Source organism: Schistocerca piceifrons, chromosome 3 (assembly GCF_021461385.2).
Source record: "Schistocerca piceifrons isolate TAMUIC-IGC-003096 chromosome 3, iqSchPice1.1, whole genome shotgun sequence".
Classification (NCBI taxonomy): Eukaryota; Metazoa; Arthropoda; class Insecta; order Orthoptera; family Acrididae; genus Schistocerca; species Schistocerca piceifrons.
In genome coordinates this window covers 106,981,993-107,009,499 of record NC_060140.1, presented here as the reverse complement: position 1 = coordinate 107,009,499, position 27,507 = coordinate 106,981,993, and the positions used below count along the sequence as shown (strand labels likewise).

Sequence of the window (27,507 nt, the reverse complement as noted above, 5' to 3'; positions counted from 1 at the left end):
TCCATTCACGCCTGTCGCGACACCACTGGAGGTGGGCTGCACGATGTTGGGGCGTGAGCGGAAGACGGCCTAACGGTGTGCGGGACCGTAGCCTAGCTTCATGGAGATGGTTGCGAATGGTCCTCGCCGATACCCCAGGAGCAACAGTGTCCCTAATTTGCTGGGAAGTGGCGGTGCGGTCCCCTACGGCACTGCGTAGGATCCTACGGTCTTGGCGTGCATCCGTGCGTCGCTGCGGTCCGGTCCCAGGTCGACGGGCACGTGCACCTTCCGCCGACCACTGGCGACAACATCGATGTACTGTGGAGACCTCACGCCCCACGTGTTGAGCAATTCGGCGGTATGTCCACCCGGCCTCCCGCATGCCCACTATATGCCCTCGCTCAAAGTCCGTTAACTGCACATACGGTTCACGTCCACGCTGTCGCGGCATGCTACCAGTGTTAAAGACTGCGATGGAGCTCCGTATGCCACGGCAAACTGGCTGACACTGACGGCGGCAGTGCACAAATGCTGCGCAGCTAGCGCCATTCGACGGCCAACACCGCGGTTCCTGATGTGTCTGCTGTGCCGTGCGTGTGATCATTGCTTGTACAGCCCTCTCGCAGTGTCTGGAGCAAGTATGGTGGGTCTGACACACCGGTGTCAATGTGTTCTTTTTTCCATTTCCAGGAGTGTATTTTTATTGATATCTGGCTACTGCAATTAATTTTGGTGGGCTTAGTTTGAACTATATATTCAACATTCAGTTCTGGATAAAAAGGCCTCATCTAGTCTTCAGCTATAAGAATTCATGTTGCTCCAGTGTGTTTTCTGGTGTCATCACCCGCTTTTCACTAGGTTGGTATCTCAATCTTCTTTCGTCTCTTGATATCGCAAAGTATGTCATTGGTATACTTGCCATTCATTTATGTGGATTCATGTCCAAACCATACTTAATCGTCCATGTCCTGCAATCCTATACCATCATTTAGTTTGTTTACTACATATTTCTTTTCTTGCAAGTTCTTTGGAAAACTACCTCATTTCCTACCTTATCAGTCCACTTAATTTTCAACATACTTCTGTAATACCACATCTCAAATGGTTTGACCTTTCCTTTTCTAGTTTTCCTACAATCAATAATTCACTTACACACAATTCTGTGTTCCAGACTACAGTCTCAAATACATCTTCACGAAGTTGAAACTGTTCTAACCCAAGAACACTGTAATTTACTGCTCGTACAGTGCACACATGTGGAAGACAACGTACAACACAATTAGGTATACATAAGTGGCGGGTGGAGGCTTGCACTCTGGCCTATATATTCATTAGATCCAGCAGGGGGCACAACTAGCAGGCTGAATGCGCAACTGCTGTCGTATTAGCAGGCCGAGTGGCCACTAGGAGTGAAGCACAAAGTTCACATGCGAACAGTGAAGTGGTGGACACACAGAATTGGTAGTTACAGCACTCCCTTTCCTTTCTGAAGAAGTGACCACTGTGCTCACATGCATCTCTTGTGTGGTCAACGTAGGTTGTTGAGCCACTCAATGCATTGCCATCGCCGCGTAGGGTCGGGTGCGGTGCCTGCTCCCCAACCTCTCCCTCCCCTCCCTTTGTGAGAGGCTGTATGGAACAACAGGCGACACTGGTGCAGCATCCCCTTCCACATCTGAGTCAAACCCCAGGGAAGGAGATTGTGGCAAAGGCAGCGGAATATTCGGTGCCGGCTGCGATGGAGGTGGCTGTGGTCCCCAGCAGCTGAAGGGGGCACCCACAGCAGAGGAGACAGTTGCAGAAATGGCGGGAGCAGCAGCAGAGAAAGTGAGGGTACCGGCTGTGATTCAGGAGATGGCTGGGCAGACGGGGATGCAGCGAAGGCAGAAGTGCACCCAATGCACAGCTGCCCACACAAGGTTGTAGCAGGTTGATATTCCTGACACCCATCCCTCAGCCATGCCGACAATGCAGGTGCATCATCCACGAATACTCTCAATTACTGGTGCCGCCTGTTTCGGTCAGCGGCCAAACCCGTGAGCACAAACAGCTGTGATAGGCTGGAAACGTGGTGCCGGTGACGGTGCCGGCACCGGCAGACGGCTTGGTGTCAGCCAAAGAAGATGTAGCAGAGTCTGGGGCTGATGGCCATGCGAAAACTCTTCCAGACACTTATCCCCAACATGTGTGAACTCGTAAGTAGTGAGGAACCAGTCAAGAGCTACTTCTGGTGACACATCCAAAATGTATTTTATAATCTGAGTTTTAAATGTTTGTACTAGTCATTCAGCTTCCCCATTCAATGGAGGTGGAAAGGAGAAGCTGTGACGTGGCAGATATAGCATCTTTTCTTTCTTTCTTTTTTTTTTGTCAGTAACTAATGTATGCATTGCAAAAATTTTTGACAAAGCAGAGATTATTGCCACTGAAAAAGTAGACAGACAACATACAACACAGGGAAACTTACAGTAAGCATCAGTTGCAACAACTGAGTAGAAATTTAAGAAAGATCCCACAAAATTTATATGAATTCATTCTCAAGGCTATGGATCTGGCCACGGTGACAAAGAAGCACAGGAAGCTGCATTATCGGTGGCACACTGTGGGCTGACTGCCTGGTCCAAAAACATGTCTGCATCCTAATGTTGCACCGTAGGTTGAAATATATCTCATAATCATATCATGAAAGGAAAAGAGCCCACCACTGTAAGTGATGTGCGGCTTTATCTGGTAAAGACTGAAGGCAAAACTTAGACCCTTAAAGAAAAATATGAAATGTTTTTAGAACATACACAATTGCCAAAGCCTCTTTCTCCATCTCAAAATAGCGCTGTTGCACTATATTTAAGGATTTAGAGCCATATGCAATAGGGTGTTCAGAGCTGTCCACGTACTTATGAGCAAGGAAAGTGCCAATGGCAAACTGAGACCTGTCTATCACTAACACAAGGTGCTGGCCCAGCTGAAAAGTGACCTACAGCTTAAATTTCAAAAACTTTAGTGCCCAGACACAAGCCAGAGACCCGTGGAAAGGAAAATCTTTATATAATATTGCATGGAGTGGTTGTGCCACAGGAGCAGCATCAGGCATGAATTTGTGTTAGTATGCAATTTTGTCTAAAATGCCTGTAATTCCTTGATGGACATGGGCTGTTGCAGTGCGGCAATAGCACCGTTGTGCTGGTGTAATGGTTTGATTTCAGCATGCGACACTTCAAAACACAAGTAAGTAATGGATGGTTGAAAAACTGTGAATTGATTGAATTACACTTTGACCCTGCAGACTGTAAAATAGAAAATAGAGCATGAAGGTTCTGTAAGGCACCAAGCATTACTATGTCATGTAAATAGTTGATGCAGCCTGGAACTGATGGAATAAGTTGATCTGAAAAGTAATGAAAAATAGCTGGTGGCGTTTGCCACACCAAAAGGCAAAGATTGGTAATGATAAAGCCCAAAGGGGGCATTGATTACTAGAAGGCATTTAGATTCCTTGTCGAACAGTAGCTGTAAATATGCCTCTGCCAAGTCAGCCCCTGAAAAATAATGGCCCCCAATAATTTTGCTAGCAACTCATCAGGGCATGACAAAATATAGGTATCAGTACTTGACTGTGTGTTAATAGTTTTTTAAAATCACCGGAGAGGCATAATTTAATGATAGGTTTTTTTATTATTGCCAATGGTGCTGACATTTCACTGTAAAAAGAGGATGAATAACATCAAGGGATTAAAGACAATCTAATTCTGCTTTTACTTGATCCGGTAAAGTTACTGGTACCGAGTGGGCCCAGGAAAAAATGTAGTTGGTCATGCTGTTTCATGATAATATTAGCCTGAAATTGTGTTGCACAACCCTGTCGTGGAGAAAATAGAGAGGAAAATTTGGCACAGAGAGCATCTAACTGTTGATATGGAACTTGATCAGAAACCTAAAGCACTTAATCATCGATGGAGAATTGAAACAGTTTAAAAGTGTCCAAACGAAACAGATTTCCAGTGTCAGCATTGTTCACAACTAGTGATGCTAATGAATGAACCACAGCCTTGTGAGTCGCATGTGCAAAAACTGTCCAAGAATTTGGGATCTGTTGTTTGTTATAACTCACCAGCCTCCATTACACAGGAATTAGAGGGGGAGAGCCCAAGTCCACATGAGTCTAAGAATTCACAAATTTAGCAGCTGCACCTGTGTCCATCTGCAGTCACAGCCACACTTCAGTGTATAGCTTGCTTGGAGACACTATTACTGCTGACATACTGTTGGAGAGGAGTTACATACAGAAACAATGTCTGCTTTCTTATAGCACCTGTTACATGTTGTCCATCGCTTGGGACGCATGGTCTATTCATGTTAAATGAAACAGTATGGGCATGAAGGCAACAGAGCACACGAAGCTGTAACTGTTGTGACTGGACTCTTGTTGTCACAAATGCCGATTACCTATATGGAGCTGAGATGTCGGTTGTGCCGTTACAAAAAGCTTCCCCATTTCATTGCAGACTGATTGAATGCTGGGAGGGGGAGGAGGGACTGATTTCTGAAGCTTTGCACCAGGCTTCTATCTTACTACCTGCTGCTCATGAAACTTCAAATGTGAGAGCTATGTTTAATACTTGTGTAAGCATAGGTGTTGCACACTGTAAAGTTTGCTCTTGAACTTCCCTATTACGAGAAAAATGTATAATTGTGTCTTGAACCATTTGATCTGCATCGGATTCCTTATGAACATTTGTCACAAAATTATGATGACAGCTAAGTCCATGTAGTTCTGCTACCCACGCCCTGTATGACTGCTTTGGCAATGGTAAAACTCCACACGAGCAGGAACAGTATAAGTATGTTTACAGTGATAGGTAGAACATAACTCAAACATCTGATCAAAAGAAAGACTTGAGAGTCTTCTAAGGGGGCAAGCTGACACAACAACTGATACCCACGAGGTGAAATCCATGGCAAAAAAGGGCCTTGCACAAGTTTATATCTGTTACCCCAAATGCCTAGAAATGTTGCCACAGATATTTTTTGTAAGTGTCCCAGTTTTCTTGTGCATCATGGTATGCAGGCAACATTGGAAGTATTGAACACTCTAATTTATTGCTTGAGCAGTACACACACATGGAAGATAAGGTACAATACAATTAGCTACCCACAAGTGGCTAGTGGAACTTACCACTCCAGCCCCTGTATTCATTAGTTTCAACAGGGGGTGCAGTCGGCAGGCTGCTGTCATATTAGTAGGCTGAATCAAGCACAAACTTCACGCAAGAACTATGAAGCGGCACACACAAAATTGGTAGTTGCAGCAGAAACCTATATTCTTTTGGTGAGGAATATTCTCACTGAGTGTGGTAATCTGCTTCTTACATCTTTCTGGATTTCATTTACTATGTGGTCCGTAAATTTGATGTTAAGTTTGTTGTTGTGTCCATCGTGCAGAATTTGCTTCCAAGGTTTTATAAATCCTTCATTTCATTTATTTCATTGTCTCCAGTTTTGATGATGTAAAGTTTTTCACATATTTCATTTCTGAGGCTCTTCATTTGTTCAACAGGTTCTGTAACACTTCCTCACTTTCACAGAGGATAGCGATGTTGTCAGCAAATCTTATAATTGATATCCTTTCTCTTGAATTTTAATCCTATATAATAAATAACAGAAAAAAACTGATATAGGCAAAAGTATGTGATAACTGAAACAAACATGGGTCCACAAACAAGCAATGGGTGAAATTATCTGAATGTATAGTTAGAGCTGCCACTGATTTCAGTACAAAATATTGTCCTAGTTAGGGGCAAGTATGCTTGAAACGCAAACTTTTCAATTAAGCTGCTTCAAATATATCTTCTGTCTTATATTAATTATTTTGAGTCTGAGGCATAACTACATCAATCACTACCAGTAATGGGGAAACTAAACTATAATCCTCCTCCTTTGCTTTTCTTGTAGGGAACACCAATTGTCCCAATGATTGTGTAATACTTGTTAAGGTCATGCTATAGATCTTGTGCTGAAATGAAAACTATATTGCTGTTGCAGGTGGAGTAAGTGAAACAGAGATGTTAAGAACCTTCAATTGTGGCATAGGTGTTGTTTTAATAGTGAATCCGAATGATGTAGCAGATGTGCAAAAACTTATTACTGAAGAAGATGCAAAAGTCATTGGCCAAGTAGAAAAACTTAGTTCCACAGGTAATTTTTTTATGATATAATGTTGAAGACAAATAATCAATAACTAAAATTGTTTCAGTGCTTAAGTAGTTATCACAGTATATTAACATGCTTTACTTAGCAGTGGTATTAAGTCTTTTTAACTGTCATTTTTATTGAAGATTTGCAATCAACTCTATTGGAGTTTTTGCTGGGTTGTTTGGTCCCCAGTAAGGGTTGGATTATTTACAATGATTGTTGGTTTGGGGATATTTTATGGCTACTTAAAAAACGATTTCCATGAGAAGATTCATTCAAACTGTGACTGTAGCAATATAATGTTAGTACTGTAGTTCTCATGCTAAAAGTTTCCATGTCTTGTATCATAATAGTTATGTCACTTCCTAGAAGTAAACATCTACAGGTAAATATGATTCCATGTCTGATGAAATTAGTTCCTATTTCCACAAGCACTCTGTAAAGTGTGCTTTGGTTATGGAAAATAGCTTTTTAAACATGCAGTGAAATTACTATTGATCTTTTTATAAAGTGGTATGACATACTGAGCGTGCTGCTTACTGCAGTAATTATTAGGGGAGGAATGACATAGTGTAGTGCAGACCATTCCAACACTGTCCCACACCTCTATGCACCCACCAGCTTACCCATATGCATGCGAAGGTAGTGTAGGCTACCAACCAGGCAACCTGTTTCTTGTATTCTGTGTGTGCACAAGCCATCTGGCCTTCCCTCCCTGTGGGCTCTCAATACCTAGCACAAGCTATGTCCCAGCTCCCTGATTACCCAGATATCAGCGTTTGTCCACTCCTGCCCATTCTGACCATGGGTACACAACTACCCATGGCCAGTCACTTGTGCTGGAACAGCCTGGCATGGTGAGTAGCACATTGTTATCATTACTATTGAATGCAAAAATGCAGAAATTTTCCTGCCCTTCATTATAATTGTCACCCAAAAGGAGGGAAGAGAGATTATCTCATGTACCACTTCAGGGACTCAAATGCATGTATTTCACTTACTTTTACCCCAGCCTTAACTTTCGTACATCAGCTCTGATTCAACAGTAACTGTCCAGTTCCTTGAATTCATTGTAAGAAGATAGAAAGAGCAAATATTTTCCCCTTATTCCCTCCCCTCCTCTTCATTGCCCCCCAAAATCCTTTGTCGCTTTATTTTTTTTTTTTTCTGTAAATGAGAGCTGGGTCCACTTGAGCAGTTGGATGAGCGATAAGAACTTTTCACTCTCCCACAGCAACGCCTTACCTGCTGTACAGGGCACACTAACAGTCAGTTCCCTATCTAGAAGTTTAGTGTGTGGTGATTGACATTAATTCTGTTTGGGTATGTTTTTTTGCACTAATTATGTTTATTATTAATATCTGTATTTCGTATACTGTTAATGCATTTTGTGGAGAGTAAACATTCTCATGTGTTTCTGAGCACTATGTTGTCAATATGGAAGGGTTGGCATAACATTGGGAAACAGCCTGAAAGTGCTCCTTGTGATATGACTGGGTAGAGAGAGTGGGGATTCTTCTGCACACTCTTCAGTGTACAGGTTAAACTGTTCAGAAACAGGTGCCCTAGGCAATCTCAGAAATCTCTGGTACTGGTGATTTCTCTCAAACTATAAAGTAGTCTATGTCCCATTAGCCGGTATGATCTTCTTCTACAATGCATTATACAACTTCTTCAGCAGATCTTTGATTTTCTGAACTCACAGCATGAAACAAGGTTCATAATACCTAATATTCTCCCCACACCAAAGCGAATGTCATTTATAACATCCCCCCTCCCCCCCTTTCTCTCCTATTTCTTAAAATACCTAGACAGACCTCGCAATCCAATGTAGATAATGACAGAAGGGGACAGAAAAATCGCTAAATGAGAAGATGACTTCTGTCCATCACATAGATGGAGAATTTGGGAAAGAGAGATAAGACTAGGGTAAAAGATAGTAAACATGATTTGACCAACAGATTTGACCTATTAAGTGAACTAGAGGAGGATGAATCCAAACGTAAAGTAACATAGAATGCTGCAGAACAGGCTATAGGCCTTGTAGGTGAGTTGAGAAGAAAACAATAGTAAAAAAGAGTTCTGAGAAATGATAAATCATGGAAGGGCTGTAGCATGAGCAGCTACAGGAAAAATTAGTTTTTTGTGTACGAGGTCTAAAGTTTTCTGATAGTAAATGACAGTCTTAGCCTGCTAACAGAATACTTATGACAAAAAGCAAATACAATCATGTGGCAGTAGTTGGAGCAGCCTGGGCAAAATGGCATCTACTATAGTATTATTTGACACCTGGTCAAAATAGCAGTCACTAATCACATAAAAGTCAGCTTTGTTGAAGTCCTGTGGTGTTGTGATCAGGTACTGTTAACAATGCATAGCATGGAGCTTATCACATCATTTATGATTAGATAGTCAAGGGCCACATTTTTGGGCAACTGGAGACAGATATTAATTGTTTCTCTATTTGTCTGCTAGCAGCAGGAGCAAGTTATATGCAATATTATTTATGCTGCTACCAGTGGGATAAATATGACCTCTCCCTCTTTTAATGTTTTCTTTAGATATACTGGCCGTGGAAGCTGGAAATAGATATATTTGAATATAATTCCAGAAGTATATTACAAATATTAGGGATGAATATCTTTCATTTTTTTAGTTAAAAGGATATCTGGTATTTAAAAGTTGATAACAGAAAGCTAGCTGTGGATTATTCTGTGCACAAGTGATAAACCTTGTAGTTACATTAGAAACGTTGATTATGTGATTCAATGATATGTAATATTTTTATATTAGATTCATGTACAGAATTATTTTGAAAGAAGATACTATCTCTGTATGGCATTCTATAAATGTGTTAATTAGAAAGGTGTTTCTTCTGATGGCCAGTCTGACGTGTCATATGTAAAATCATAAATGATTGTCTGCCTTGTGTGCAGTATCTTGTTATTTGAATTCCACTTGACAGACGTCCTATTCTGGAGAATTGTTAATAAGCATCTTCTATTGATAATGTAGGCTTTGAAAATCTTTGAGTGTTATCACAAACATAAAAAAGCCTTGTGTTAATTGCATTAAGTCACATTACCAATCTACCCATGTGTGTATCACCAAACTAAATCAGTTTGAGCAGCATCCAGATTAGGTTGCTACTAAGAACATAGAGTGAACAATGACACTCTTGAGAGCCAGTGTCTCCTTCTTCTGGCAGAAGTGTTGAAGAGGAAGGAAGAGGGATGAAGCAAAAGAACCAGTGAGGTTTACGAAATGGGGAGAGTTCGGAAAAGGCGCCCAGATACCTGGGTCAGGGGAGACCTACCAGGCAGGATGAGAAGGAAAGGCTTTTCCTTTGCCCTTCTTCCTTCCCCTTCAACCTCTCTGCCAGAAGAATGATCCACTGCCTACAAAAGTCAGCATGTTTCTTTAACCTTCATAAGTGTTTCCTCCTGCCAATACTTGGTGAGTAAATTTTTAGCAACTTTGCACTATTTTCTTATTCGACACTTCTATTGAACAAACACTTTTTTTCACTGTAGCTGCAATGTTCCAGAAGATTTTGACACAGAATAGAATTGAGTGAAAGTATGCTAGCAATCTTGTCTACAGGTCCACCAAATGCATGATTTTTGAGTGCAAAGCAGGGAGAACTGACCTTTTTGATAAACTTGTCCACATGCTGGTACCATCTCAGTTTACTATCCATCTCGATACCCAGAGACTTCACACATCCAGTTATGCGTATTGATCTCTAGTTCTGGTACCTGTAAGTCATTTTTATGTGTTTGGAAGGCTGTATTTGAAGATTCCTCCAATTTACCTGGTAAATCGTTTATCTAGACCAAAAATAGGAGTGGGCCAAGCACCAAACTTGTGCCACACCATACTTAATGTTCCCCTCTCTGAATTAATCTTATTCCTTTGCTAGTGCGACTCTTTGTTTCCTGGTTTCCCTGGCACAGTTATATATTCTAACTGTCAAAGGCTTTGGCAGGTCACAGGAAATGTGAATAGGCTAATTTTTGCTGTTCTACTCGTATTGAGTTTGAGAGATCATATATTGCATTCTCAATAGAGAAACCTTTACACAAGCCAAACTGAGCAGTTGTTAAAATATTATTCACGGGAGGATGGTTTAGTATTCTGTTGTAAGCTATTTTTTTCAAACATTTAGGAAAAAAATGGGAAGGCATCATTGTTAGCTGCAACAGGCAGAAGACATGCTTTGTTGGTGCTGCACATCTTAGTGATTTTGATTGAGACAGACTCACACTGTAGTGTTCTTCTTTGGCATGTCAGAGTAGGAGTTGGCACAGAAACAGCTAAGTAAAAGAATCCTTGTAATTTAGCACATTATTTATATATAAAAGTTGTTCTGATTTGCAGTTCTAGATTCATATACTTTACTGTTTGCATTGCTTCTGCATAATCTTTCATTGATTGTATCATGTGCCATTTTGAGAATTTTCAGAAGCTATCATTGTCCTGTGCATAAACTAATGTTTAGTTAATCAGCATTTGTGATTTACACTACTGGCCATTAAAATTGCTACACCAAGAAGAAATGCAGATGATAAACGGGTATTCATTGGACAAATATATTATACTAGAACTAACATGTGATTACATTTTCACGCAATTTGGGTGCGTAGATACTGATAAATCAGTACCCAGAACAACCACCTCTGGCCGTAATAACGGCCTTGATATGCCTGGGTATTGAGTCAAACAGAACTTCGATGACGTGTACAGGTACAGCTGCCCAGGCAGCTTCAACACGATACCACAGTTCATTAAGAGTAGTGACTGGCATATTGTGACGAGCCAGTTGCTCGGCCACCATTGACCAGATGTTTTCAATTGGTGAGAGATCTGGAGAATGTGCTGGCCAGGGCAGCAGTCGAACATTTTCTGTATCCAATAAGGCCCGTACAGGACCTGCAACATGTGGTCGTGCATTATCCTGCTGAAATGTAGGGTTTCGCAGGGATCGAATGATGGGTAGAACCACAGGTCGTAACACATTTGAAATGTAACATCCACTGTTCAAAGTGCCGTCAATACAAACAAGAGGTGACCAAGACGTGTAACCAATGGCACCCCATACTATCACGCCGGGTGATACGCCAGCATGGCGATGACGAATACACGCTTCCAATGTGCATTCACTGTGATGTCGCCAAACACAGATGTGACCGTCATGATGCTGTAAACAGAACCTGGATTCATCCGAAAAAATGACGTTTTGCCATTCGTGTACCCAGGTTCATCATTGAGTACACCATCGCAGGCGCTCCTCTCTGTGGTGCAGTGTCAAGGGTAACCGCAGCCATGGTCTCCGAGCTGATAGTCCATGCTGCTGCAAACGTCGTCGAACTGTTCGTGCAGATGGTTGTTGTCTTGCAAATGTCCCGATCTGTTGACTCAGGGATCGAGATGTGGCTGCACGATCCGTTACAGCCATGCGGATAAGATGCCTGTCATCCCAACTGCTAGTGATACGCGGCTGCTGGGATCCAGCACCGTGTTCCATATTACCCTCCTGAACCTACCGATTCCATATTCTTCTAACAGTCATTGGATCTCGACCCATGTGAGCAGTAATGTCGCGATACTATAAACCGAAATCGCAATACGCTACAATCTGACCTTTATCAAAGTTGGAAACGTGATGGTACGGATTTCTCCTCCTTACACGAGGCATCACAACAACGTTTCACCAGGCAATGCTGGTCAACTGCTGTTTGTGTATGAGAAATCGGTTGGAAACTTTCCTGATGTCAGCATGTTGTAGGTGTCACCACCGGTGCCAGCCTTGTGTGAATGCTCTGAAAAGCTAATCATTTGCATATCACAGCATCTTCTTCCTGTTGGTTAAATTTCGCGTCTGTAGCACGTCATCTTCGTGGTGTAGCAATTTTAATGGCCAGTAGTGTAGTTACTGTAGCAGATATTCCAACTGACATATTGTGTTACATTTAGTCTTCCCTTAAAGAGAAGTATATATTATATATATTTATCATAAATTAACTCTATTTTCGAGTTTGCTAATATCTATGACTAACCTCAAAAAGTTTTCAGAAATTAGTAATTTTTACCATAGGTTTTTCTGTTGCCACAATAGAAATTTCATTTTATGTATTTGCTTAGATTCTTATAGAACATTAGCAGCTTCATAGCTCAAGAGATTAAGTTATGATCAGTGGGCTTAATTTAAAGTTATGTGTTCACTTTTTTGTTGCACTTCGCACCAGCTAAAATACAGCCCCACTGTGAATGCTGTTCTCAAACACAGAATGAGTTGGTTGACATTCCTAAGCACCTAGAAATCACCCTGACTACTGTCAAACAATTGGCAGCTGCTGCGAGTTGTATTGAAAGAGCTCCCAAGAGTCTTGTACCTGTAGTACTGGTACTGAAGGTACTTCAAGTACTACTCCTGTCTATCTTGTCTCGTATGCTGAAAATACGGGATCCGTCATTACTCGTCCACTTGACTGAGCATGGCATTTCCATTGTGGAGCAAGGCATTCTGTACATGGTGGATGGGACTCGTGTCACCTGTTTTGGGGAAACCTGTTTTTTTTCCTGTGTCAAGAGGAGGCAAACACAAAATTGTCGGGACCTATTAATCATTTGTTGTTGAAATCAGTGACAAATGATGGTACCCATTAGGGAAATAACAACAAGTGATAGGGAAGGACACCAGGTGCACTCAGTGCGTGTGCCTGGGGGCATCATTCAACATGTTGTGTAGGCTATTGTGGCAGCCATTGCAGGAACAATGTTCAAGCAACTGCTAATTGTGGTGCACGTTGAATCAAATGATACCTGTTGTCTGGACTCTGAGGTCATACTTTGGTTATTCCAGTGACTGGCAGAAAAGGTTGAGAAGACCAGCATTGCACATGGAGTTTGAAGTTAGCTCACAATTTGCAGCATTGTCCCCAGAATTGATAATGGCCCTTCGGTTCTGAGTCAAGTGGAAGGACTGAACCAGAAACTTTGAAAACAGAGACAAGCTAGGTTGCAACTTCCTGGACTTGTGCAGTAGGTTTGAGAACTGTAGAGTCCCCTTAAATGGGTCAGGTGTGCACCACACATCAGACACTGCTACTATGGTAACTGACTGTGTGGAGCGCATACATAGACTGGGAAACTCTCTATCCAATCCAGGTGATGATATCTGTAGGCAACCCAGAAGTATCGGTGTAAGATCAAAAGAGATAACTACCACAGGTGATAATATTGAAAGCCTAATGGTTAACTGCCAAAGCATTTGCAACAAAGTGCCAGAGTTTGAAGCATTCATGAAAAGCAGTGGACCTAGGCACAGAAAGCGGGTTGAATCCTGAAATTGATAGTGGTGAGATTTTTGAGGAAAATTTAAGTGTATATCAAAAGGATAGGCAAATGGGAGATGGAGGTGATGTCTTTGTCACAGTAGACAAAACACGTAAACACACTGAGATAGAAACTGAAGCTGCCCGTGTGATTGTTTTTGGGAAAAACTCTCAGGGTGGCCATAAAATGATGACTGGCTCCTTCTATCGCCTACCAGACTCATCTCTAGATGTAACAGGAAACTTTAGAGAAAACATCAGTTCACTTGTACATAAGTTCCCCAGTCATGCTGTAATCATCGGCGGAGACTTTAATCAACCAACAAACAATTGAGAATATTACAGTTTTGTTAGTGGTGGATGTCATAAGGTATCCTGTGAAAAATTACTGAACACCTTATCTGAAAACTATCTAGAACATATAGTACAAAACCCCACTCATTAAGGCAATATATTGGATCTAACGGTAACAAATAGATCAGATCTTTTTGAGGATGTCCACATCGAAACTGGTACCAGTGACCATGAACTGCTTGTGAATGATCAATAAAATACAAAGGACAATTAAAACAAGCAGAAAGATATATATCTTGCAGTAAACTAGTGGCTCAAATTTAAAAGACTAATTGAGCATGCACTGGATAGGTATGTACCTAGTAGAACAGTTTATAATGGAAGGGACCCTCCATGGTATACAGTCACTATAAAGAAACTTCTAAAAAACAGAGATTACTACGTAATAGGTGTAAAGAAAAGCTAAGGGCTGTAGACATAGAGATGCTGAATGAAACGTTTTTGGCTATGTTTCACAAAACCCAAAGAAATTCTGGTCATATGTTAAGGTTGTTAGTGGCATCACAGTTAGTGTCTGGTCCCTAGGAAACGAGACAGGAACTGAAATTGAGGGTAGGAAAGCAAAAGCTGAAATGCTTAACTCTGTTTTCAAATGTTCCTTTACAAAGGAAATCCCAGGAAAATTGCCCCAATTTAATCCTTGTACCACTAAAAAGATGAGCAAAATAGGTATTAGTGTCAGTGGTGTTGAGAAACAGCTGAAATTGTTAAAATTGAAAAAAGCTCCAGGACGTGATGGACTCCCTGTCAGATTCTATAGTGAATTTGCAGCTGAATTAGCCCTTCTTCTACCTATAATCCATCATAGATTCCTTGAACAAAAAGCTGTGCCTAGTTCTTGGGAAAAAGCAGAGGTCGCATCTGTCTACATGAAGGGTAGTAGAAGTCATCAACAAAACTACCATCCAATATCCTTGACATCAGTTTGTTGTAGAATCTTGAAACATATTTTTAGCTCTAACATAGTGAGGTGTCTCGAACAGAATGACCTCCTAAATGCTAACCAGCATGAATTCTGAAGACGCTGATTGAGTAAACCTAACTTGCACTTTTCTCACATAACATTTTGTAGCTTTGGGTCAAGGCAGTCAGGTAGGTGCAGTATTTATTGATTTCTGAAAAGCATTTGACTCAGTACCACCCCTACACTTATTGTCAAAGTATGATCATTTGGGATGTCAAGTGAAATTTGTGACTGGATTGAGCATGTTATTTAGATGTAGAGTCATCATCAGAAGTAGAAGTGCTCCAGGGAAGTGTGTTGGGAGCTTTGCTGTTCACGTTGTATGTTAATGATCTTGCAGACAATATCAATTGTAACCTCAGACTTTTGCAGATGATGCAGTTATGTATAATGAAGTATTGTCTAAGAAGCTGCATAAATATTCATTTAGATCTTGATAAAATTTCAAAGTGGTGAAAAGATTGGCAACTTGCTTTAAATCTTCAAAAATGTAAAATTGTACACTTCACAAAATGAAAAGGTTGCAGTATCCTGTGACTGTAATATCAATGAGTCACTATTGGAATTGGTCAATTCACACAAACACCACAGTGTAACACTTTGTAGGGATATGAAGTGGAATGATCACACAGGCTCAGTTGGTAGAGCAGGTGGTAGACTTTGTCTTACTGGTAGAATATTGGGGACGTGCAATTAGTCTACAAAGGAGATTGCTTACAAATCGCTCATGTGACTGGTTCTTGAATATTGCTCAAGTGTTTGCTAAGTAGAACTAAATAGGAACATATCAAGAGCAGGACACCACGAATGGTTACAGATTTGTTTGATCTATGGGAAAGTGCCAAAGAGATACTGAAGAAGGTGAATTGACAAACTCTTGAAGACAGATGTGAACTATCCTGAGAAAGTCTACTAACAAAGGTTCAAGAAATGGCTTTAAATTCTGGCTGTAGATTCATACTACAACCCCCTACATCTTGCTCACACAGGGATCGTGAGGATACAATTAGAATAATTGCAGCATGAACAGAGGCATTCGAACAATCATTCTTCCTGCACTCCATACGTGAATGGAATGAGAAGAAGCTATAATAACTGGTACAATGGGATGTGATTTGCAGAGTATAGTTCTGGATGAAGGAGATCAGTGTGTAATTGGAAGTCAGTTGCGTATCTCCACTTTTGTATATTGGTGTTACCACTACAGACTTTCAGTCTTTCAGCATTTACTCCTCAATGTACTGATTATAAAGGTACTCAACAATGACAATACCAAGTCAGCATAAGATTTTATCATTTTGGATGAGATGCCTTCATAGCCAGTGATGTAATGATTTTTGTAATTTATCTATCACATGAGTTGGCAAAACTGATGTCTGGTGATGGAGGACTTGTTACTTGAATGAGATCTTTACTCTGCAGCGGAGTGTGCACTGATATGAAACTTCCTGGGACATTAAAACTGTGTGCTGGACCGAGACTCGAACTCGGGACCTTTGCCTTTCGTGGGCAAGTGCTGTACCGCCTGAGCTACTCAAGCACGACTCTCACCCTGTCTTCACAGCTTTACTTCTGCCAGTACCTCGTCTCCTACCTTCCAAACTTCACAAAAGCTCTCCTGTGAACCTTACAGAACTAGCACTCCTGAAAGAAAGAATATTGTGGAGACATGGCTTAGCCACAGCCTAGGGGATGTTACCAGAATGAGATCTTCACTCTGCAGCAGATTGTGCACTGATATCAAACTTCCTCGCAGATTAAAACTGTGTGCTGGACCGAGACTCGAACTCGGGACCTTTGCCTTTCGCAGGCACGTGCTCTAGAGCATTTGCCCGTGAAAGGCAAAGGTCTTGAGTTTGAGTCTCGCTACGGCACACAGTTTTAATCTGCCAGGAAGTTTCATACTTGTTACCTTTCTAAATAAGGCTATTGGACCTGCTTTTGATGAGAGGTTTTTTGTCACCATCTTTTCAGCTGCTGTTAGAAAGAATGAATTTATTGAATTTACTAGCCATGGATTTTAATTTCATGTCATCTATTTTTGTGCTCAAGCCACCTTGACATTCAACATAATTTGTTTTGCCAAATTTTATCTGCATCATACCTGATAATGCCCCAAATTGTCCTTTCCTTGTTTCTGGAATTTGTATCTTTTGTGCATAGTACATAGTTTTTGCATCATGCCAAAGAATGCCCCAAATTGTCCTTGTCTTCTTCCTGGAAATTTGATCTTTTGTGCATAGTACATATTTTTTGCTTTTTTGCTGACACAAAAATTTTGCACTTCTGCTTTTAGTACATTTTAAAGTCTTGATTAGAGCTAGTTCTTTGCATTAAATAAAGCTTCTCCCTTCCTAGCATAAGATTTTTTGATCCCTGGTGTTAGCCATTCTTTTTATCAGCTTCCACCATTAATGTCCCTGACCCATTATAAACAAAAGTGGGTTCATTATGTTGTTAGAATATTTTTGGGAAAGAATTAAGTTTCTCATATACCATGTGTCCCTTGTAAACTTCTTCCCATCTTTCATCCTGTAACTTCTCTCTGAGCAGTGTAACTGAATCAGCATTTACAATTCTGTAAAAATTTATTTTTCGTTACTTAGTCAGACCTGATTGTGGTGCACTGTGTCTTCGATTCTTGGTGGAAATGTTACTGTGAGGGTTAGATGGAAGCTGCAAATAATTAATTCTCTGTGCCCTTGATAAGACTTATCAGAGATGAAATCTACTTTGAAATCTTCAAATATAACACTTCCCAGTTGTTTCTACTAAATCTTATTAGTACCCCCCACCAGTTGCTTAACGAAGTTTAAAACATTTCCTGTGGAGGGGTCTGTAGGCTGTCAGGAATGTTGTCTTGTATGTTGCAAGTCTATTGCTGAAGTACGGCACCTAATAGGTGTTCAATACGGTATTCACAGAGGTCTACAGCCTGGACTATATTCCACTTTTTGTGCATGTAGCTACTTCCTCTTTCCTCACGTTACTCCTACACTAATGTGATACTGACTTATATTCATGTAGGTGCTTTTGTTCATTCTTAAATTGATTTTCTCCATTAAGAATCTTCACTAATGCTGTCATGGCATGTCTGGGTATGGAACCATTATCTAGGACACCTAGCTTACTGACTGTCAGTCAGGTACATGTGTCCCAATGCGTCCACACTGAAAGGCACAGGAGCCTTAGTATCACATCAGCTATATCTGACCTAGTGGTTGGATGAATACAGAATATACCACCATATCCAGTGCAAACTAACTTCATCCGCAGCTATGACAAGTTCCCTAGTATTAAATGCTAGCAAAAAGTAGTGGTTGATATGTAAGTTCTTCAAGTATCTGAATGGCTTTCTTCTCCTAGAAATATACAGTCTGCTGCTTATCAGACTACCATAATTCACCACATGAATTTTCCATAACTCATTGCCCTGACATAGCCACTCCCTTTGTTTGGTAATAATTCATAGACCTTCCATTCCTAAGGCATCCTGTCCTTTATCTCTGTATTTCTTATTTCAGATTAGTCATTTCGAGCTTGCAGATGACTAGCAAACAAACCGTGAATGTGTTGTGGTTTTATACGGGGGCTGCTCAAAAAGTATCTGACCTTATTTGTTATTGTTGAAACCAACAAAGGTATTGATGTGCACACATGCTCTCTGTATGTTGTAGACATACATAATGTGCATGCCTGTTTTTTTTCACAGCTGTGGAAACAACCTGTTGCTGACAAATGAATACGTGTAAGTTGTAATCATTCGATTTAGTGTTGTGGGCAAAATGACAGAAAAAGTGGAACAACATTGTTGCATCAAATTTTGTTTTAAGCTTGGCGAGTCTCAAGTTGAAACAATCCGCAAGGTACGATGAGTGTTAGGGGATGAAGTAAAGGGTACCACACAGATAAAGCACTAGTTCAACCATTTCGAAGATGGCCGCATGCCAGTGAAGATTGAACCATTGATCATATGAGAATCCTGATGATGCAGGTTAGACGGATCACATTCAGAGAACTTTCAGATGAGGTAAAAATTAGAATTGGCTCCATTCATTTCATTTTAACATAAAATTGCACCTCAGGAGGATTTGTGCCAAAGTTGCTACCAAATGAGTAGAAGCAACTTCATTCGGAGATCACACTAGGCCATGCTGTATACTGTGAACAGTAATCCCAACTTTATTTACACAGTGATTACTGGTGATGAGTCCTGGGTTTATAGGCAAGACCCAGAAAAGAAGTTCCAGTTATTGCAGTGGAAGCACCAATCGTCCCTGAAACCCAAAAAGTGAGCCAGGTCCACAGTGGTGTGAAAGTTATACTGGCTGTCCTCTTTGACTCCAATGGCACGGTCCATAACCAGTATGCGCCAGAAGGCACTAATTTCAATAAGGAGTGCTACCAAGAGGTTGTGTGTCACCTTCATGAAGGCGTGAGATGGCCAGACTTTTGGGCAGTGGGCATTTGGCACTTCACCACGATAAGGCACCTGCTCATCATTCTCAATTAATTCACAGTTTTTTGGCCAAACATAATATGGCTGTGGTTTGTCAGCCTGCCTGTGCCCCCAATCTAGCTCCACTGTTTTTCCCCAAACTGAAAAATACTCTGAAATGGACTAGATTCCAAAACTTTCAAAATAGGAAAGATACTAGGCAGAATTCGATGGAGCAGCTGCGCACAATACCAGCAGTGCAGTAGCATTAGAAAAAACAGTTGTATCTAAATGAAGATTTATTCTATAAATAAAAGTCAGACACTTTTTGAAATGCCCTCATACATAAAGTGAAAGGCTTAAGCTGTTTAAAACACTTTATCCTTTGAACTAACTGTTGAGAAGTATTGATATGCGGGCAAGTAAACATTATCATTTGTCGACATCGTACATTTTTATGTTGTTTAACGTAAACATACTGCTGCTGAACTGTGTAGTGTTTTTGTTATGAAGCATAATTTGTTCTTGTTACTGTCATTACATTTCATTTTTCATCAGGTGTCCCACGTGTACATGTAGAGAACTTTGTTCCTGAAATGGAAAGAATTATGAGACCATTTGTTGAATCAGTGGTTGCTGCCAAAGAACCTCCAAGGAAAAGAGTTGGAGTTCTAATTTCTGGAAGTGGAACAAACTTGCAGGTTTCTTGCTCTCCATTTTATACTGCATGCATAAATGTTAAAATTACTGCTTTGTTTGTGGTGATAAGTCACTTACACTATCTTGTCAAATGTTGAACCAAATCTCCATCAATACTGTTGTGGACATCATGTATCATTTGCCTCGGCAGCACTGTTTTCCATGTGGAGTGGGATAAACTTCCAAGTGACACACCATTTAAATGGCTGCAAAAATCTCCACAAAATAATTACCATCTCCACAAAATAATTACCAATGTATGGAGTTTATCTCACACAGAATGCTGTTCTGGTCCAAACACTCCCGTACTCCCATTTTAAAAATACCACAGACAATTATGTTTTATACTATATTTTATTAAAGTAATGTTTGGTAATGTAAGTAAACAGGGCTGTTGAAACTAATCAATTTTTGTCTGAAGAGCAGAATAAACGAAGTTCTTGTGAATGCCACAGTTAGATAGGACACCATATTATGACCAAAGGAGTATTTACATGTACTGACTGTAGTGTGCAAGTGTTTTCTGTAATAGAAGAACATAAAAATATGATGGGGAAGAGTGGACAAATGTTATTGTTGGATATCACGCTGGTTTATGTATCAGTTCTTTTACTTGGCTAGAAATGCTGTCTTGTTGTTAAAAATGGTTGTAATTTAATACAATTAGTAATGTACTGTTGCTGAAAATGGGGTTGGAGTCATAAAGAAGGCATTTCTGGACACACACAGTTAAATTGAGTTGTTTTGATTTGCTACTGTATTTTGATGTCATGTTGTTGAAAAAGGGTTTTAACATGCAGGTATGAAGTAAAAGGGTCACAGTGGCCTTCTTTCAAGGCTGAGTCTTACATCCTATATTATTTTTGGGATAAATAGCTCAATTTTCACAGAACCTGACACAATTCATGACAGTCATTGGTTTTAGAAAAAATCTCATGGGATCATTCTCTCGCTTTCCAACATGATTTGATTAGTTTTGAATCAAATGGAACTAGTTACTCCATGTTACATAACTTTAGATTATCCAGTTATGGATTGTTTCTTAGTGAGGCAAAATGATAGTTTGAATTCATTGGACTGCAGCAGTGTAAGAGGGCTAGAATTATTGAAATATTAATAATATGTATATTTATTGACATCCTTAGGAAAATAAGAAAGATGGAATGGATTTCTTTTACATATTTTCTGCTATTTTAAGTGGTATTGATTTGGTTTTATGTAAATTACTATGGCATATATGCCCATGAATGAAGTTGTTGTTCTCTCTGTTACCATCTAGCATAGAATGTTTCATCAAATTGAAAATCTTGAGAAAAAAATCATTGGTTTCATCCATTTGTTCCTTAAAATGTGCTGAAAAAAGTATCTGATCACAGAGTCATGTTCTAATCCATCACTAACTCTTATAAGAATTCTCCAAGTTTTTTTGTGAAGAATTTTTGTTGTGTATACACATGCCATTGATATTTATGTCAAAATTATGTAAGCTTAGTTTCATTTTTTTCTGTTTATTCAGTCCCTCATTGACGCCACCGTGGATCGTTCACAAGGGGTTGGGGCAGAAATTGTGATCGTTATTTCAAATAAGGCTGGTGTCCAAGGGCTTGAAAGAGCAACAAGAGCAAACATTCACACAAAGGTAATGCTGAAAAATTATTGTAATTATTTCATTACTCAGTTTGCAATTAGTTAGAATAGTTGTTATAGAAAATAAGCTAAAGTTGGTGAGAAGACAAGGAGATAGACATATTTTATTTACAGTATTGCGCCTTGGCTGTTTTGGGGCACTGTTTTCTGGAAACTGGTGAGGTGCTTGCATAACTGTCCAAAATTAATTGAACATTTTGGTGGATCTTGCATCAACAAAGAATCGAAAGACTGCTACCGGTAAGATGTAAATACAAGGAAATCAGAAAATGGATGCAGGATGAAAAAAAAAACAGTTAAAGTGAGTTTAAAGATGGCAGTAACAGTGATAATTAATGAAGTTAATTAAAATACAGCGATAACCTGCCAAGAAATGACAGGGAAAAAGAAATAGCTAAGCAGAAACAGATAATGATGCAACAGGAGAGAGGAAAGGAGAAAATCAAATCCATAGCTCATTTCCTCTTGCACATCACTACTAAGTGTCTGTAGGCTTACAATGCTGGGTGTGTAATTTTTTACAAAGTTTCTTTTCACTTAGACCATTTACCCTTTTCCAATAAACGAAGGAGTTTTTGATTCTTGAAAGTCTGACATTCTTTAACTGGTCTACACATGGAAGTCATTCAGTGCCATTCTTTGGTTTGGTAAGTAATTGAGTAATCAGTGATTATTTGAAGTTTCATATTATTCTAGTTAAATATAAGGTATTTTTATCACTCAAATATTGAATCTGAAAGAAATGTGTCATGAGATATTTAAAGTTTCATATTATTCTAGTTAAATATAAGGTATTTTTATCACTCAAACATTGAATCTGAAAGAAATGTGTCATGAGAAATGATGTAATATGACATAGGACAACTATCACAATAATTCAGATGACTAAAAAAATATCATTTAAAAAGTAACGGCAGAAGTTTTATTCTCTGTATTTTATATTCTACAGGTGATACCCCATACAGCATATGGATCTAGATTAGAATTTGATATGGCAGTACATGCAGCTCTTAAAGAAGCTCGTGTCGACATTGTGTGTCTAGCAGGATTTATGCGAGTACTTACAGGAGATTTTGTCAGATTGTGGCGTGGACGCCTGATAAACATACATCCGGCACTGCTGCCATTATTCAAGGGTACTCATGCTCACCGCCAGGCTCTGCAGGCTGGTGTAAGGGTTACTGGGTGCACTGCACACTTTGTAGAGGTATGTATTTCGTCTTAAGCGGCTAATTAAACAGTGTCCTGATGGGCAGTGCTCATTTCATACTTTTACATACAACATACAAGTTTTCAGAGTTTATTTGAGACCAGGTTGAGCTGTACTTTATGAAATTTTTTGCAACTTAAGCAAAAGTGTACCTATATTGGGAGACAGATATTAACAATTGTGTAATTATTTATCAGTACACGTCTCTTTGGAAACTGAATATGTTTCTCTCTAGGAATAATAAACCTATTCCATGTACACTTGTGACCAGCTTAGTTATAGATACCTCCCATATAGTATGTAGACCTGCTACCATCTTGATGATGGCAGTGCAAGACAATGAAAATGTTAGAGTGTGATTATGAGCCATGTCTGTTCAAATGTCACACATAACTCCTGGTGATTGGTTGCAGTTGGGTCCTAGGTGAACACATCTTGCTCAGTGGCATCAAAGATTTGCTCCATAGTTTTTAAAGGTCAAGTGCCTTGGGATGGCCTTCACAAGTACCTCAAATTGTGTGGCATGTTCCTCAAACCATTCTGAACCATTTCGGAAGGAATGGAATAGTGCACTGTTTTGCTGAAGACACAGGTCACCAACAGAGCGTTATAGCAAACAAATGGTTCTGTGCAACCAGACAGTAGATAGCTGTGTTGACTCTTAGCGAGAGACAGTGCCTGGCAGTCATATAAAGAGCCCCATTACGTCCTCCATGTGGGAATACCCCCACTACCTAACTGAATGTTGCCCTGATGGTAAGTGAGATGCATTGCCTTATGTTGATTTTTACATACGTGTACTCTGGCAGTAGTGTGTTCCATTGTGTGCTATAACTCAGTCTAAGTAACCTTTCTCCACAATTCAAATGTTCAGTGATGGCGTCCTCCGCACCTGGTGATGGATGGTGAGCATAGGGACCTAAATTAAGGTACTCGTGCCTCTGAGAAGCCAAGTGACCATATGGCCTTGGAGATGGTGTGCCCATGATCTGGTTGCAGTCAAATGTGTTGATTAATTGTGTCTTTCCTAAGCTACCTTTGATTGATAGTCTGATGGCCAGAATGAGGCTTGATGGCACGCCAGTCATGAGACCCACCAAACTGTTCCATCCACTGTAGAAGCATTTTGTCTTGCACATATTGTCCAGCTGAAATATGGCACATGGAGTTTCCTGGGGGAGGAGCAGAACCTCTGGTTTTTAAATGCCTTCATTATGTAAGATCTGTTTTCAGTTTTCTCTCAAAATGTAAATGCACATGTGGGGACCAATATAATATTGTTAGTAGAGGAAGTTACCTAAAAATTCATTTTGCCACTCATAAAGACAGTGATGGCATTCAAATTCTCCAATGTGCTTGTGGTTATTATAAAATGGAAATAAGAAACAGTAGCACAGTTGATATTGGCCTGGTGTAAATTTGATGGTTTTGTACTATTGACATATATTGAATGGTTCATGCCTGTTGCAGTATTGTGAACCAAGCTGTATAGCCTGTTACAGCTACAGCAGCAAGATGATGGTCTCACTGCACTGTGTGTCCCAGTACTCACTCATTACTAATGAATAACCCTCTTCTATCCAGTGGTTCCACACATTTATTATGGTCAGGGTAACATTTCCTGTAGGAACTGAAATGTCACAGTATGATAGTTCCATTTCCTGGAGATCAATCATTCTACCCCCATTCAAAGTCGCTCATGTCCTGTATAGTACTCTTTGATTTTTATGAGGATAATTGGTTTAATTAATAAAGCAGCTTCTGAGGTCAACTCTGTTGTGGTGAGTAATGTGCTCTGAAATTTTTGATCTTGGTTGTTGGTTGCCATTCATCCAGTTAAACAGCCGGTTTGATTGTCATGTCACCAAAAATGAGGAGTGGTTGTACAATGATATTACTGCTTTTTCGAATTTCTCTTCCTACAATTGTGAATAAAATGCCTCTTTTAAGCCAAAAGTATGAATCAGTATTCAGATGCATGAAGTAAGTGCTACACTTTGTGGCAGATTAGACATCAAGCAGAGATAGAGTTATTAATATCTTTGTATAATTATGTGCAAAATACCAATTTTGATTTGGGGTAAGGCTAGCCCATATTTAACAAGAAAAGTAGCCAAGGCCCTGACAGGGATTGTAGTTGATATGTTAAAGTTTCGTTGTTCCTGGAAGATGAAGGAAATAATACTTTATGTAGGAAATTAGAAGATATGGCATACAAAATTTGGTTGTTGAGTAGATGAGACTGTAGAGGAGTGACATTTTTGGCATTTGAGGAACAGAGGGCACAGAAGGGGTGGATAGGGGAAAGTAGGCAGCAATCAGAGGCCGTGTAGATGTGACTGGATATTTTAGGGTGCTATTAGAGAGGTGAAGGGAAAATCATGGAAGGTGACTTATTGAGCAAAGGAAAGAAAGCTAAATGGATCTGCGATAAAGTCCGAAGGAATGTAGGTTTTTGCCATGAGGCCAAGGTGTATGGAGAGTGCCCTTCTGTGAATTGCTAACGAAGGTCGTAGCATGTGGAAAAGTATGTGGGTGACTTGAAGACACTGCAATTAATAGAATCCAGTACATTGTCAGTGACAGCAAGTGTTCCTGAAGGCAAAGGTGTCATCAGGAGTGCCCCAGGGAAGGGTGATAGGACTGCTGTTGTTCACTACACACACAAATGATCTGACAGATAGCGTGAGCAGCAATCTGCAGCTGTTTGCTGATTAACCCAAAGTTTACAGGGCAATGTCATCTTTAAGTGAGTGTAACGGCACCCAGGATGACTTGGACAGAATTTTTAAATTTTGTGATGAACGGCAGCTAGCTCAAATTTTCAATGCAGATGAGTAGGAGAAAGGATCCTGTAATGTTAGAATAAAGTATAAGTGGTGTGCTGCTTGACACAGTCACATCAATATATCTAGGTGTAATGTTGCAAAATAACATGAAATAAATGAGCTCATAACATCGGTTGTAAGAGTGCCGACAACTTTGGTTTACTGGGTGAATTCTGGGAAATTATAGCTTGTATATAAAGGGAACTGAGTATAGAACACCTATGCAACCCATTCTTGAGTACTACTCAAGTTTTTGGGACCCCCAATAGGTTGAATTAATGGAAAACATCAAAGCAGTTCAGAGACGATTTGCTACATTTGTTACCAACAGGTTCAATCAACATGTGAGTGTTATGGAAATGGGAATTCTTGGGGGGAGGTTGATGGTTCTTTGCTGAAACACTCTCGAGAAAGTTTGGAGAACCGGGATTTGCAACTGAATGCCAGACGATCCTGCTGTCACCAATGTACATCTTGTGTAAGGACCACAAAGACAAGATAAGAGAACTTATGACTCATACAGAGGTATACAGATAGTCATTTCTCCCATTTGTGAGTGGAACACGAAAAGGAATGATTAGCTATCGTACAAGATGCCAACTGTGTACACCATTTTTATGTTCTATACATGTAAATATAAATCATCAATGACTGTAAATTGGGCATGTGGTTCTGAAGGGTAGTAAGGGCTCTTTTCGATGGCTTAAGAAAATATATTTTCAATAATTATTAACCTTACTTTATGATTTATATACACACATCATAGATTAGTCATTGATATCATCTTTCATTATTATATTTTTTGTTGCAGGAGGATATTGATGCTGGGGCTATATTAGCACAAGAAGCAGTACAGATTGAGATAGATGACACTGAAGAAACATTGCAAGAACGAGTTAAATTAGTAGAACATAAAGTTTTCCCTAAAGCTCTGAAACTTGTTGCCACAGAACAAGTGCATTTGGATGAAAATGGGAAGATTGTTTGGAAGCACTAAGAATTTAATAAAGTTAGAGAGAGAGAGAGAGAGAGAGAGAGAGAGAGAATTAATCTCAATGCTCAAACATGACTGAAATAGTTTTTTACTTTTTAAAGAAATAACTTGTTTACAAGAATCTCAATAGTTGAAAAAAATAATGAAAAATTAAAAAAGAATTCTGTTATTCTTGTCTAATCTTTTTTGTTATTCCTAAGTTCCGTGTTTCATTTTTCTATTCCTTTTCTCTCTAGACATCTGAAATATAAGGAATTTTTTGTGGAACATAAAGTACAAGTGATGAGCACAAAGAATGCGAAAATGTCAAGTGATTTCTGAATCAGTTCATAGATCATGATACTTGTCATACATATGATGGGCACCACAGCTGAAAGACATACACGTCATAAATGTGCACCCAAACATTTCTGTGCTTGTTGTTGTCCTTTTCCCTTTGTGAATTTTGAACTGTAATACAAAAACCATAAACCATATTCATTCCTCCCTCCCCCCCCCCCCCCCCCCCTCCCCAAGCCAACAATATATATATTCATTTTTTAAAAATATTTTCTTTCAACACACTTTGAACAGCATATCATAACCATAGCCTCCCCCCCCCCCCCCTTTCCCCAATTGTTTGGCATGTATACATTGTCATTGGCCCGCATGTTTCCTAAAAATGAAGAAATATGTCTCTTGAACATAAGGAAACTTATATATGAATCCCCCAAAAGCTTGATCATATGACCATGGGTCTCTGTAGCTTGGGTACTTCATGAAACTTAACACATTGCAGTCGGGCCACAGATACTACTGCAATCCCTCAGAAGTCGTAGACTTTTGCGCCTTTTTTACATGGCTCCTGACCAAAAGGTAATGAAGG

At 39.8% G+C, this 27,507-nt stretch overlaps 1 protein-coding gene across 6 annotated transcripts in view; it reads left to right on the top strand.

The window, feature by feature from the left end:
* The window catches only part of LOC124787739 (trifunctional purine biosynthetic protein adenosine-3), a 111,435-nt gene that overhangs the window by 55,490 nt on the left and 28,438 nt on the right, over positions 1-27,507 (top strand). For all 6 annotated transcript variants that reach the window (XM_047254594.1, XM_047254600.1, XM_047254598.1 and 3 more), the window contains exons 14-18: positions 6,022-6,174; positions 19,823-19,965; positions 21,480-21,602; positions 22,560-22,817; positions 26,460-26,693. In XM_047254594.1, the coding sequence (XP_047110550.1) occupies positions 6,022-6,174; positions 19,823-19,965; positions 21,480-21,602; positions 22,560-22,817; positions 26,460-26,645 (863 nt within the window). In that variant the 3' untranslated portion in view covers positions 26,646-26,693. The remainder of the gene's footprint in view (positions 1-6,021; positions 6,175-19,822; positions 19,966-21,479; positions 21,603-22,559; positions 22,818-26,459; positions 26,694-27,507) is intronic.